At 37.3% G+C, this 14,356-nt stretch overlaps 1 protein-coding gene across 1 annotated transcript; it reads left to right on the forward strand.

Moving 5' to 3' along the window:
* Positions 1-750: 750 nt before the first annotated feature.
* MBIP (MAP3K12 binding inhibitory protein 1) lies at positions 751-11,906 on the forward strand (the record flags this gene model as incomplete). The annotated part of the gene is made up of 8 exons (XM_010080944.1): positions 751-870; positions 2,596-2,817; positions 2,929-3,025; positions 4,462-4,527; positions 5,963-6,115; positions 8,888-8,985; positions 10,362-10,400; positions 11,556-11,906. Coding segments are annotated over 8 exons (906 nt in total), but the record flags the coding sequence as incomplete, so codon positions are not given.
* Positions 11,907-14,356: the final 2,450 nt, after the last annotated feature.

The raw sequence follows: 14,356 nt of genomic DNA on the forward strand, positions 1-14,356 counted from the left end.
ATATAAATATTAAATAAATCTTCATTTTAACTACGTGTGTTTATTGCTTTGGGAGTTAAATATTGCAATTCCTTAGCAAAGAGAATAGACTGTGGCAATTGCTATTTTGATCTGAATGCATATAAAGGGAACTAGTGTGATCTGGAAATGGGTTTGATAGTTGTGCTGTGTAGTCTAGAGTTTCTTTGGCCTTGAGATTTTTTTAAGATTTTTTTTTAAACACGTATTTTTAATATAAAGCCTCCTTTGGATTAGCAGCAAGTCAAAATTTCAAGAATGTGGCATAGTACAATAGCAAGACCTTGGTCATACAAGCATAGACAGCCTTGCAAATCTCAGAATAAAATATGTGAACCTACAGGAGACTGCCATCCTGGGTGTGTGTATCTTCCTACTGGTGCTTCTATCATCTGTCAAAAGAAAAGACGAGTAATTAACATGAACAGTATGTTTTTGTAGGATAGTTAATGGAATTGAGAATTGTCTAAAGTTAAAGGTCAAATTGATACAATGAAAGTGTGATGAGGTAATGAGAAATTTTTGAATATACTCTGCAAATACTAGCTTACTTGGAAAATGACAGCTGCTTAAATTGTAATTAATGTCAAACCTCTCCAATGTCCTCCTATAAAAATGGGGTCTGGATGAGATTGAGCATAATTGTTGTCCTGTAGAAGTCTTGTGTACTTTTGTGACATTAATACAACATAACAACATAATTTTTGTTGTGTTTGTTTTGCCCTCTTGAAGCTTAACCTTGGAGACGATATCGTGAAAGTTGTAATCGATTGGAGCAAGCTTCAAAGCACATCAGCACTTCAGCCAACATTGCTCTTTAGTGCACTTCAGCAGCATATTTTATGTTTGCAGGTAAATATTTCATTGGACACATTTGACTTGACAAAAGTGATCAACAACTGAATGTAGTTATATTATCAAAACTGTAAAATTTCAGTCGTTTTGATCTTATATTGCTATGTCCAGCAATAAAGAATGCAAACAAAGCATATGCTTGAGATTCCACTGTGCTTCGTAGGTACTCACTCTTAGGGATTTTTCAGATTAGTGGTGCAATAGCCACTGTAGGTGAGCAGGCTGAATAAATGCAACCTCATTGATTTGTGGACTTGCATTGTAAATGTGATACATTTCCATCTATGGTGGGTTATAATTAAGCAATAAGACACGGCAGGTGTGTGTCATGCTATGATAATGATTCCATGCGTTGGGTGAGTTTTGAGGCTCATGGAGTGCTTTCAGTGGTTCAAGAAGTGGCATTATCCCAGCATGACACATCCTGGAGTGTCTTACTGCAATTAAATATATTTTCAGCATAGGGCTTTTTTTTTTTTTTAAAGAGTAATTTCTTTGACATTAATGTCTCATCTTGCCAAGTAGCCAGTCACCATTACTGTCATTTCTTTTAACTATTTGAAACTTTCCAACCCTGCCAAAAGTAATTTAGTTGCATGGCAGGGACAGCGAGAGCGTTTTGTCAGCTAGTAACTGAACAGTGTTTTGACCTTGATGGTTCATCTGTAAAAGGTGGGGATTTGAGTACCAGTTTGTTGATGAATTATTTCAGGTGTGTAGTACTGAGAGCGTGAAAAAGGAAGCTCCTTTATTTGCTTGTCTGTAGGTAAAAGAAAGACCCTTTATGTTTTCCAGAAATCCACCAAATCTTTGGTGTGATAAACAAAAAGAGAAAATATGCAAGATAAAAGCAAGTAGAAATAACATCCAATTGTAAGAACACTGCAAGTAGGAATTTGATTCCGTTTCAGGAAATGTGACTGGTAAAAATCATGTTGTCTATTAAAAAAAAAAAATTCTGGAGGGAAAATAAGCAGTGAAATTCAGAGTAGATTAAACTGGTAAAAATTAAAAAAGGGGATGTGACATATATATGTATTGAGGTTTTGTTATTACATCTTGTGTAAGAATTATTGCAGTAGAATAATAAGCATTTATTTCTGCTGCTTCAAATGTCAGTGCATTCTCTCATTTAATTTCATGACCTAAGTAGATAATCAACCGTGTCGAGAAAAGCATGTGTTCAGGATAACGCCTATATATTTCATGTCTGTGTTCTCTCATTCACTTGGGCAACTGCAGTTTCAAGTGGGGAATGATGTGTTGTAGTGATAAAGTAAAGGCTTTACAGTGTGAAAGCATTGGCTTTCATGTTAAGGAGGAAAAATTCTAAGCCTTACTGTTCTGAGTAGGCATTTGAATGACACATTAAGTAAGTGGCATGGGTGCCAATGGTTAAAGCTTTGATTTAGCTAGTAGCAAAGGAGTAGCAGGCAGATTTTCACAGGAATCTGGGAATTTTCCTGTACAAACCTCTAAAAGGCACAGGTCAAAAAGGCCAGAATCATGGTGTGCACGGTTTTTGGAACGATTGCTTTTTTTTCCTTTTTTTTTTTTTTCGAGACTTTATTACCATATTACACCAGAAGCAGATGTTGTAATTCCTAAAATTATTTCAGTTGGTCCATTTTAGAAATTGTAAGAGTACTTGGCTTTTTGCTTTTGCTTTGGGCATTGTTTGGTGCTTTTTTTTAACCCTAACATACTGTTTTCTTTGTTCAGCCTCTTATAGAAAAACTCCAGTCATTGATTAAAGGGGAGAATATAGGCCATGTTGAATCTGCAGGTAAAACAGAAGGCCAAACTTGTGAAACAAGTTTAGATGTTTATGATGGTACCTGTCAGACTGAAGAAAATTATGCAAGTTATGACTTGGGAGATCTGAAGGCTGCTCATATTAATTTTGATCCAGAAGTGGTCCAAATAAAAGCTGGAAAAGCAGAAGTAAGTGATGTACCTAAATTAAAAAAAAAAAAAAGAAAAAGAAAAATACCTTTCTGAATTTTAAATGTAAAGAATGAAATAGATATATGCCATCATGTTTATTACCTGCAGATTGACAGGCGGATATCAGCCTTCATCGAGAGGAAACAAGCTGAGATCAATGAAAATAATGTCAGGGAATTTTGCAATGTTATTGATTGTAATCAAGGTAACTGGCTAGCCAGACTTTAATCTTCATAGCAATTTAAGTTGGGGTTTTTTATGTTTTAAAAGCACTATTCTATATTTAAACCAGAACTTTTTATTTTAAGAGTAACTTTGTTGTAAAGTTAAGAACTTGCATGTGCACTGCAGATGTTGTCAGACAAAAAAAGAAAGTAGTCCCTGGATGACAATGTTTAATGCATCCCATACAGAAAGGTTATAGCTATTACTGTGTTTATTTTAAGAACTGTGTTCTTAAATCGGATAATTTTGTAGCTATTGTTCCTAGTGTTTTAGCTAGATGTTCCTTCCAAAGTCAACAGAATTGCAATTCAGAAATGTCTTTTGAATTGCATATTAAAATTGAAGTTAATTTAATGCTAGTTAAATTACAAATAAGTATTTATTGCAATCAATTTGAATTACTAGCTACTTAAATAACTTTTTCCTTTCAACGTTACTCGTGCTATTGGTGTTTTTAATGCACCAGCTGGCCCAATTGTCTGTATCTGTAACCAAACTTAAATCCATCTGGTAGGTTGTATCCCATTAGGATGATCAGTAGCTGTGTAACCAAGTGCGTCTCAAAAGTGAAGACACTTTTATAAACATAAGCAGTATGGAGACATTTTCTAAGTACCTGTGGACCCAGATGTGCATTGTCTCTGTGATGTACTTATGCTTCTAGAGATCAAAGCTTATTGTTCTGTAAGCTTTATAGGAAGAGAGTTAACTCCTTCAGTATCAGTTGGAATGAAAATGACATCTGAAGTCAAGTGGAATATACTAGATAGTAAAATACTGATTCCTAAAATTGTTAATTACATACAAAAGAAATTATAAGACCTTCCTTTGTATGTTCAAATATAACAAAATATGTGTAAAGCTTTGGTGTGTATGAATGGAGGTTAGAATGTAAACATTAGAATAAACTAAGATTGTACTGTAGGTTTTCATGGTTAAATAAATTAAAGAAGTCACAGACATCAGAATAAATGCAGGAAGGTGAGAAAAGAATGGTGATGAGTAGGAGGAGAATAGTTTCAAAGCAGGACATAAAAACAGAATAACAGTGGTAAGCAGGGAAAAGACTTCGGTACAGGAAGAAAGAATTAAGTTACAGAGAAATGCAGTGAAGAGTAAGAATCAAATAAAATGTAAATTGGACAAAATTTGATTCCGATCCAATAAACTTTTGTATGCATGTGTACATACATTTATATAAGTGTCATCCAGTTGAACCCAGTAGGTCCATGCAAGTGTGTGGAACTATTAATGAGCAAGTGTTTATAGAATGAATTAAGTATTTCTGATGTTTTTATTCTATTAAAATTTTTAGTTAGATTCGTTAAAAGCCTCAAAGCTGATGATGGTTAGAATATTTTAAATTACAAATACATAATTAGGACCTCACTTTTTATATTATTCTTATTTATTTAGAAAATAGCTGTGCCAGAACAGATGCAATTTTCACACCCTATCCTGGATTTAAAAGCCATATAAAGGGTAAGCAACTATTATAATACCCATTTATTAAAAGTGTCCAGATAGAACAGCACTGATGAATTTTTGACTTAAGAACTTTTTTTTAGAATGCTCAAAAAATGCAAAGTTAATGTTGATTTTTAACTCCAGTGAATACTTTTACATCTTTGTTTACTTCTCCGGTTTTTAATCCCATAGCTGCTTCATTAAGCTGATGGTTATGCACTAAAGACCAAAACAAAGTGGCCTGTTTTCATTGTCTGAAAGGAAAGAGGCAAAAAATAAAGCAGGATAGAGAAGCTGGACAATTCTTAGCTTTTCTATAAGGTGAAGCTTAGCAGTCCAGTTAAGGAATTGAGGTTCAATAAAATTATGTTCTGTTTTTTGTTAGCTGATGTAAGTATACTGAATTAGAAAATAGTTTTGGGACACAGTGGAAGTTCCAAGACATAGATTTATGGGAAGTGACAAGCTGGGGAACAAGCTTCCTGCTGCACTATCTTTTGGAAAGGAGTAAATAGTGTAGAAATCATTGTCCAATTAAAGTTATGCATAAAAGATTGCTTGTCTGTGTACTGCTCTCTAGGTATACACAAGTTACTCTGTGTTTAATAACAATCTTCAAAATGAGAATGAAGCTAACCCTCTTTTCTATTTGTGAGAGTGGTAGTATTCAGTTATCCACTTGATATTGGTTCTAGAAACCAATTCATTATTCCAAATTCTAGAATTCATCGTGCTTCATGGTGCTATTCTGAATTCTACATGTGGCCTTCGTGAAGTACTGAGTAAGAAAGTGTGTACTTCAGTGTCTGGAGTTACCAGCGTAGTCTTTAAGTCTGCTGTACACTGCAGTAGTCATATCAGGAAGGACTTGAGAAGTGACTGTGATTTAAAGAGAAGTGACCAAAATCTTCTGATGAAGACATGGAAAGATAGACCCAGAGGCAGCTGAAGAGTCATTAAAACTGCTACCTGAATAACAAAAATTAGAAGAGAACTTCCTTGCTGAGATTTGTAGCAGTTCTTCTAGTTGTATACCTCCCCTCACCTTCATGTAGTTACGATGCTTCCTGTAATATTAGGTCTGGCCTCTTCTTTGCATTCACAACAGCTCACATGTGCAACTGCTGACATAGATGTCGGGTTTTCTGCTATTTATCAGCAGCTTATGACAAATTCTTGACACCACCATTCTACATGAATGTATGAGTAATTCTTTTACTTTGCATATATAAAGTCCTAGGTTTTTCTTTAATTTTCTTACTCAAGCAAAAATGGGAAAATACTTTTACTTGAACCTTTCATCTTAATGTGTGTGGGAGTCTTCACATGACAGACTGGTGCGAAATTGATCTAACACAGGTTTTAATCTTTTGATATTTTGATTGTTTTAGTTAGACATTACTTTGTGTTTCATGTGCATATGTGTTAAATTTGTGTTCTCTTTACGTAGTTTCTAGGGTAGTAAATACATATGGACCTCAGACTAGATCTGAAGGAGCACATGGGTCCAGTTACAAAGCAAGTGTACCCATTCATGATTGTGGAAACCAAGCTGTTGAGGAGAGATTGCAAAACATTGAAGCACACTTACGGTTACAAACAGGTTCGTAGCATGTTTTAATTTTGACATCGATATGCCGGTTTGTACTACAGTTATCATTACTGTAGTAAAACTGGCCCAGTCTGTAAAAACTGTGACTGTAAAAACAGTGGTTAGATGCACTGAAGAGTTTAGTCACCCCAAGTACTACAATCTAGTGTCTAGGTTTTTATGCCTATAATGGAACCGAGATTTATGCCCAAATTAGGATGCTGAGTTAGTAAATCTACATTTGATGTGGTGGCAAATGTGAGAGAGACACTTCAGAATGGGATTTAAAACAGTCTTGAATATTTCGAGGTAGAGGTTCTCCATAGCCAATGGAGTCCTTCTGCTTTGACCTGGAATCAATACCTTTCACCATACAAACACAGAATCATAGAATTGTTAGGATTGGAAGGAACCTTAAAGATCATTGAGTTCCAGCTGCCCTGCCATGGGCAGGGACACCCCCCCCCGGCCGGGGGCGGCCCCCCCTGCCACTAGCCAAGGTTGCTCAAAGCCTCATCCAGCCTGGCCTTGAACACCTCCAGGGATGGGGCATCCACAACCTCCCTGGGCAACCTGTTCCAGTGCCTCACCACCCTCACAGTAAAGAATTTCTTCCTAATATCTAATCTAAATCTACTTAGTTTCAGCTTAAAACTGTTACTCCTCATCCTATCACTGCAGTCCCTGATCAGGAGTGCCTCCCCATCTCTCCTATAGGCCCCTGTTAGGTACTTGAAGGCTGCTATAAGGTCTCCCCGGAGCCTTCTCTTCTCCAGGCTGAACGACCCCAACTCTCTCAGCCTGTCCTCGTAGGGCAGGTGCTCCAGCCCTCTGACCATCTTTGTGGCCCTCCTCTCACCTTTCACTAAAATAAATACCATAGCCACCATGCTACTGACTTTTCTAAAGTAGTTGCTTTCCTCCCCCTGCCCCAGTTTTTTAGAATATAAATCAGTGGGGCACTTACCGAGGAAGAATCTGTATTTTTCCTGAAAAAATATTTTCAAAACAGAAGCCCAGATCTTCACCTAATAAAGTGGATATTCTACACATCACACTGGAGACACACACCGACTTTTTTTGTCTTCTGAATACTGAATAGATGCCAATCCATTCTCTAAGAACATGGTGAACATTGACTAGATTGCTAGATTCCTGTGTATGCATACTGGATCAAAGTCCTCTGGCAACAAGGAGAGTAGAATACTCCTACATACTGTTGAGGCAGCAGTTGGAGTTTGACGCTTAGCTGTATAGCTGTCTCAAAAATAAGGTGGTATTTGTGTATGGAAATAGAATTTGCAAGTGACTGGCCAGCATTAAGGCTACAAGGTGTAGTCGCTTTGGAGTTTATGCATATCAGGGATAACGTTTGGGGGTAGCTAGAGGAGGGGTCCTTGCTTCCAGGTTGTGCCTATAATAGGTGACATAATTTTGTTTGAAGAAAGCGGTCAGCTTAACTACAGAATAGGGGAAGAGGATGAAAGTGTGCAATTCCAGCTCAACTCCTGTTCAAATTGGCATCTCTGGGGAAGGTCTCAAGATCATTTGTTACTGTACCCAGCAGCTGTGCAAAAAGTATTAATCTGAGCAGGTAACCTGCCTCAGCTACCTGCTTTTGTTTCTGATGACTGGAAGAGTTGTTCTTGACTCACCTGCTATTGTTCAGAACAGCTTCTTCTAGTCCTAGTACTGCTCTTTTCTCTTTACATTATGAGTCAGCAATATTAAGAAGAGTGAGAGGTTATCTGATTTAATTAGTAGCTTCTGAGTGATGAGTAGAGAGCAGAACTGAAGGAGGGAAGCTACCTGCAAAATTGTCTGTCTAAAATGAGGAGATAGATGAATGGCAAAAACCCCCATTAGTGCTTATTTCACTAGTTTGTGGAATAGAATTGTCTTACCTAATAGACCTAGAAATAAATGGAAACAGGTGACAAGGGAAGAAGTAAAAGCTTGCTAAGGCTTTGGTTGTCACTACTGTTCAGAACCAGACTATCATTTTAATTGGGATAGCCAGTAGTTGTGATAAGCAGTGATTTCAGTTTATAGAATACTATGTAGCATAAGTAAGATGCTTTCTGAAGCTGATCTTTGATCAAGTTCTGTTCTTACATCAAGCCCAAGCTGCTGTAGCTGCAAATAGCAAATGGGTTGAGGTTGTTTTTTTGTTGCTGTTGTTTTTGTGGTGTTTGTGGCTTTTATTGGGGACTTTTGGGTCTTTGTGAGGCTTTTGTTTTGTTTTGGGTTTTTTTCATTTGTTTTGTTTGGTTATTTTTTTTCCAAAGCTCTGTGTTATTCCATTCCGCATACACATTCCCCACCCCTGCTTCTCCCATCTGTGGCCAGGCAAAAGCCTTTGTCATACCTGTCCTTTAACCTCCTATGCTCAGTGGAGATAGATGTTCTTCAGAACAATCTTAGATAAAAGTGCTGAATTCATGTGTTGTCTGCCATCCCATCTGCTCCCCCCCGATGCTGCTGTTAGTTTTGAAGAGGTAACATTTGGAGTGTGACCAATATATTGTAAGAGTGATCATTAGTTGTTCCAGGGACCTTGTCAGACATGTTTCAGCCACCTGCATAACGTTGTCTGTTGCTTTCACTGACTACACTGGCTTATCAATCTGGTTCCCTTGCTTTTTATTGTCCCATCCGCTCACTTTGTTTCGTCTACTGGTTGATAGCTGAACTTGAATTCACCTGTAAAACTTGCAATCTTTAGATTAAAAAGTTATTCAAGAACTTTTCCTGCTTTCTTTGTGTTTGTACTGGTGTATTTAGGTGGTCCTGTACCAAGAGACATTTATCAGAGAATCAAGAAGCTTGAAGATAAAATCCTTGAGCTGGAAGGACTGTCTCCTGAATATTTTCAATCTGTAGTAAGAAATTCTCTCAACTTCTTTTAGCGTACCTAAATGCATTTGGGACTTTTGTGCTTAAGTCTTTGATGTACAGACAAAAAAATAAGAAGTCAGAGGGCAGACACTTTTGGTAGACAACTCTGGCATAGTGTGATGGTTATATTTCATGTGGACCATCTATGTAAGTTCACATTTCTACCTAATTTCTCATTTGAAGTAAAATAATATTTGTTGGGAGGGAAAACATTGCAGCCACCCAAGCTTAACTAATTTGTAAGGAATATATTCTAGAGGTTGGAATTTTCCCTAGCCCTCTCCCCCCCCCCCACCCCTGCTTTAAAATCTGAAGTGTTTCTTATGACACAAAATTGACTAAAGTTTTTATCTCTATACAAATCATTAATGGCTTAAATAATCTGAAATCCTTTGGGCTTTTGTACATTATCTGATTACTAAAGATCAGCTATGTGAAATAACTTACAATAGGTTGAGAGACTAAACCCTTTAAAAATTCTTTCATGTGATTCTATGACTTCTATGGTTTCTTCGTTGCTAGTCTTCTCGTGGGGTTCTCTTTCTGAATAGTAAACCTTATCCTTCATTCACCAAAGGAGATTAGGACAAAGAGAACATTTTGTTACTACATCAGGCTCTGCATGGATGTAGAAATTTCTTATCTGTTATCTTGCACTTCTTTCTCCACCTAACAGTAAGAATGTGTCTTTTACTGTTGATTGTAATTTATATCTTCTCCCTTGAGAAGAGGCTTCTCACAAAGAAGAATCAGCAATTAAAAATCAATAGCAGTATAATAAATTTTTGTTTCATTTTTTTGTTTGTGTTGCATACCAGTAAAGTCTTTTATTTGTGAGGATATTCCATTAAGTTGTTGGAAACCAGAAGTTAAAACATACACTTTCATAAGCCAAAATTTCCACAGAAAGTGCTTTAGGATCTTCTTTAGAATGGGGATCTCGGGGAAAAAAAATGTGATGGTGGCAATAGTAGTCTTGTGCAGTAATTAGCATTTTTTTTTTGGTCCAAAGTTTTGCATAAATATTAGTGTGGACACAGGAGAACATGTTAGGGAGAAAAATATTGACAGTTTCAAAAGCAGGATATTGATCTTGGTTTTGTCTGTAGGAAGCTTCAGTTAAGTTGATAGTTGTTGGCTGCCAAGCATGTAGAAGCTTCAACAGCTTCTGACTGCTCTCCAGTAGTATTTCTCATGATCCAAAGTACACTTAATTATAAAAAAAGATTTCTTTAATCCATGGAATCGCAGTCAGTGTTTTTTATGTACTTTAAAGACTCTTGTCAACGTTGTTACAGAATTACTTGCGGTCCTCTGTCAGTGCAACATTAAGTCTGTTTTGATTATATCTTTTCTTTAGAGCTGTTCTGGGAAGAGGAGAAAGGTTCAACCTCCCCATGTAAGTGCTGTTAACTTTTGTTTACCTTAAGTTGAGGATGTTCTGAGTGAAAACTAATCAGAAGTTCTACCAAGCAAATATCTAACTTCTCAGAAATAGCTGCATCAGTATTGGATAGGTTGCTGGCAAAGAAAGAGGGGGAAGGAGAAGTTAATGGGTGTCACAATGAAATAAGCCTTCTAAGAGTCTGTACTAGGGTAGGTTATTTATTTTTTTCACCAGTTAGAAAGATGATAGCATAAATCTGTAACGATGTTAATCAAGCTGGGGGTAACAAGCAATTTGTGAATTCTGATCAGCCTCCTAGTAATGTCTTCTGGTTTTGTTTTGGTTTTTGGATTGGGGTTTTTTGGCTTGGGGTTTTTTTGTTGATTTTTAATTATTTTTTAATTCACTTTGTCAGTTTATGAAGAGACAATAAAAGTAGAAATGGCTGGCTCAGCAAAAGTGTTGCAGAAAGACATGATATTATAGCAGATACTAACCTAAGTCAGTAAGACTTGCCGTTTTCACACCACCATCACATAAGGGAATGCATTAACCATGTACCTGAGGCCACAAGAGAGTTTACCTTCAGTGCGAGAGAGGTTGTAGCTGGAACACTGTCTGCTACTAGCCATAATGCTTGGTGGCAGGTGCACTGAGGAGAATGCTTAGAATGGGATGTGGGCCATCTGAGACTTGAGGAAGTAGGCTTGTTTTAGACAAGAAAAAAATCCTCTGTAGGGTGAAATATTTTTATAAAAAGGATGATAGCCAGTTCCTTGTGTAAGAGATCAAAAAAATTGTTAGGTTAAGTGGGCACAGAGGAGGTTGATGTTGGGCAATAGGAGAAAAACCTTCAGTTGTAAAGCTGGGTTCTACAGGATCTACAGTATTGTCCTGTGTTTTAACATCAAAGGATTTTTGGTTTTTTATGAGCAGGTTGAACAAGTGTCTGATGGAAATTGATCCATGGTTAGGACTCTCAGTTTTTTCCAAGTTTACATTCTTTTTCTTTCAAGTTTAAATAACCATGTACTAGATTCAGATAATTCTGCAAAATTATTTCTGTCATTTAGTGCAATATGCAGTGACCTCAAGTATCAAGTGCTAGGCCACTTCTGTAGCAATTACAAGATGTAAATGATTGTGGGTTTTATTTTGTTCTTTTAGCAGAACTATTCATTGGCTGAACTTGATGAAAAGATCAATGCTATAAAACAGGCATTACTGAGAAAAACAAAAGAAAGCAAGTCCAAGGAGACTGAGCGGCTTCTTCGATAAAAAGTCTTCAGGATCCTCATAATGCTTTACACATACTTAAACCATAGACCTAAGTAGTGTTTGTTGGGTATGACTTTAACAAAGAAAGCAAAGCGTGCATGTAAGCTCCTTTTGGATGATCTTGAAAGCTTTCTTTCAGAAGAACTAATTTAAAACAGTCTTACTAATGAAATAGTTACTTTAAAATGAAGAATGTTTTAGGAATAGCATTCTAGTAATCCATTCCCTTCTGTTCTAAAGGAGGATTGCAGCATTGTTTGTATGTGGTCTTAACCTGCATAGAAAAGCTACGTTTTACGTGTAGTTCTTGATGAGTGAGTATTCAAAAGGGCTGTCTTTTTCATTTAAGTAGTTTGCATAGACTTGTGAAATAAAATTAAATACTTCCTTGTAAGTAAATGTCTGAGGAAAAAAAATTAAAAAAAAAATTGCAGTATGCATGTTTACCTGCATTTTTTTTCCGTATTTGTCAGTGTTTTCACAGCTGTTAGAAGTGCAGCAGATTGCATTTCTGTTTGAAAGATGGTTATGGAAATCCTGTATATGTAAATAGAGATACCTGTTCTTCACTTCCTCTGTGGCCTGTAGGAATTCAAACTTCATGCCCTGCTAACAAACATAATATATATGCTAAAGACCACTCCAGGGGAGATTTTGAGGAGCATGCCAGCAGGCACCAGTTTCCCTTCCTTCCATGCGCATGCTTACATGACTTCTGAAGCATGGATGCTGCGTACTTAGTTTAAATTAAAGTCAGACCTTTGGCCGCACACTGAAGTGTAATTGTGTTTCATTGTTTTTTAATAAACCGTTCTCTATACCGTTTTTTTAGTTTGTTTGCTGTTTCTGTCTTTATTCCAGTTCAGAAGAAAAAGTAGCTGTTGCAGAGGGAGCCTTTTATGTTAACTGTCTCTGTGACAGGTGTTAACGAACACTACTGCCTGGACAGTCTTGCACTTTGAAGAATAGTAGGCACTTTCTGTGATTCCGTGTTCTTATCTAGACTAACATTGGTGGTAGCAGCTGCACCTAATGCTTCTCTAAAGGTGAACCAGCAGAGGTGGGAGACAAATCTTCTTGAGATCTGGTCCTTGCTCCAGGAAAGAAGGCAGTATGACAGTTACCTGTTCAGATGCTTAACCTGTTCAGGTTAAGCCATTTGTTGCCTCAAATACAACATCAGATATAAAGAGGTGCTTTTGCAGTTGAAGACTGTGACCTGCCTATGTGTAGGACTGTTACTCAGATTTGTATGCTCCATACCAGTACAGTATTCTACAGAGACTACTTTTGTTATGTGAAATGCTGCCATTGTTGAAAATCCTAACAGCTCATGGTTACAAGGGCTGTTTTGGTGAAGCAACACAGCTGCAGCGGTTACCTCAAGTAGAGAAGCTTTACTTGCTGTCTACAAAACATTTATGTACTGGGTCCCAAGAGCCATAGCTCAAAAGAGTGCGATGTGGATATAATTGTGCCCAGCACCACACACTTCACCACAGTAGTACTTGAAAGAGTGGTGGGAGGTGGCTGTTAACAACTGGAGACAGGAAGGATAACCACAGGGATTTAGCTTTTGTAAAGCAGTAGCCTCTACTCATGTGTGTTGTAATTCAAGTACTGGTGGGATATGCTGACCAAGTCTACTGCATTTGCACTGTGGAATTTTCTCTGGAAAATTCATGAGTAAAGCCCTAGAGGAGATTAACCTAGGTCTGAAAGATTTGTCAAATATTAAATTATTTGTTGTTAGTTTACACCAAAACAACTGCATATATATATATACACACACACACAGAGAAAAAAATTCAGTCCTCATCTGGGCTCAGTTCTTGGAATAAATGCTGATTTCCTTAAGGGAGACTGGTTACAAAAGGACTGCATTAGCAGTTTGAAAGTGGCTTTTTCTGTAGTGAATTGCCTGCTACTTGAAAGATCTCTTGCTATGGGATTCTCCTTCCCCTCTTTCTCAAGATGGCAGCAACATAGCAGTTAAGGGTTGAAAGCATAATGAAGATGCATTGTAGCAAGACAATAGCTAAGGAGACAACAGCAGAAGTACTCTGGATGGTAGTTTATTAGCTCTATATACTTTATCAAATAAATGCTATGGATACACTTGAAAAATGTCAAGGTATTAATCTCACTTTGTTATTAGACCTTTGCCATTCTTTGGTTTCAAGTTCAATAAATATTCATTGGAAATATATTCTCTGCTGTAAGTTGCAGGTTAAAAGTAGTTGTGGATTTCAGAGGGCTGCCAAGCTGCTGGAAGTTTCCCTTCCTTGGCTATATGCTTTTTATGCATAGAGGGATGGGGGAACAGGACATGTTCCAGTAGTCAGCTCTACTGGTCTTACCAGTTTATCCTTGCTTGACTTTTGTCTCTTTGGGCTTTTTACCTTCTACAACTAACTTCCACTGGACTCTTTCTGGAGAAAGAGATGAGTTACCCAGTCCACCCCACCCCCATAATAAAGGGGATGCAGTATAGACCTCATACTATCCATTTTCCAGATCTACCAATTACACTGTTTTTCCTCTGCACCTGAAACACTACAGTGCTTGCTGATAGGTGGGGCTGCAGTAGCTGAAGTCTAAAAGATAACCACAAATGAAGCAAAAGCAGAGGAAGTGTTTACTATCTTGTTGGCATACCTCAACACCTTGATCAAGACCTTTTTACTGAT

The sequence above is a fragment of the Pterocles gutturalis genome, unplaced genomic scaffold (genome assembly GCF_000699245.1).
Source record: "Pterocles gutturalis isolate BGI_N339 unplaced genomic scaffold, ASM69924v1 scaffold50974, whole genome shotgun sequence".
In the NCBI taxonomy this organism is placed as follows: Eukaryota; Metazoa; Chordata; class Aves; order Pterocliformes; family Pteroclidae; genus Pterocles; species Pterocles gutturalis.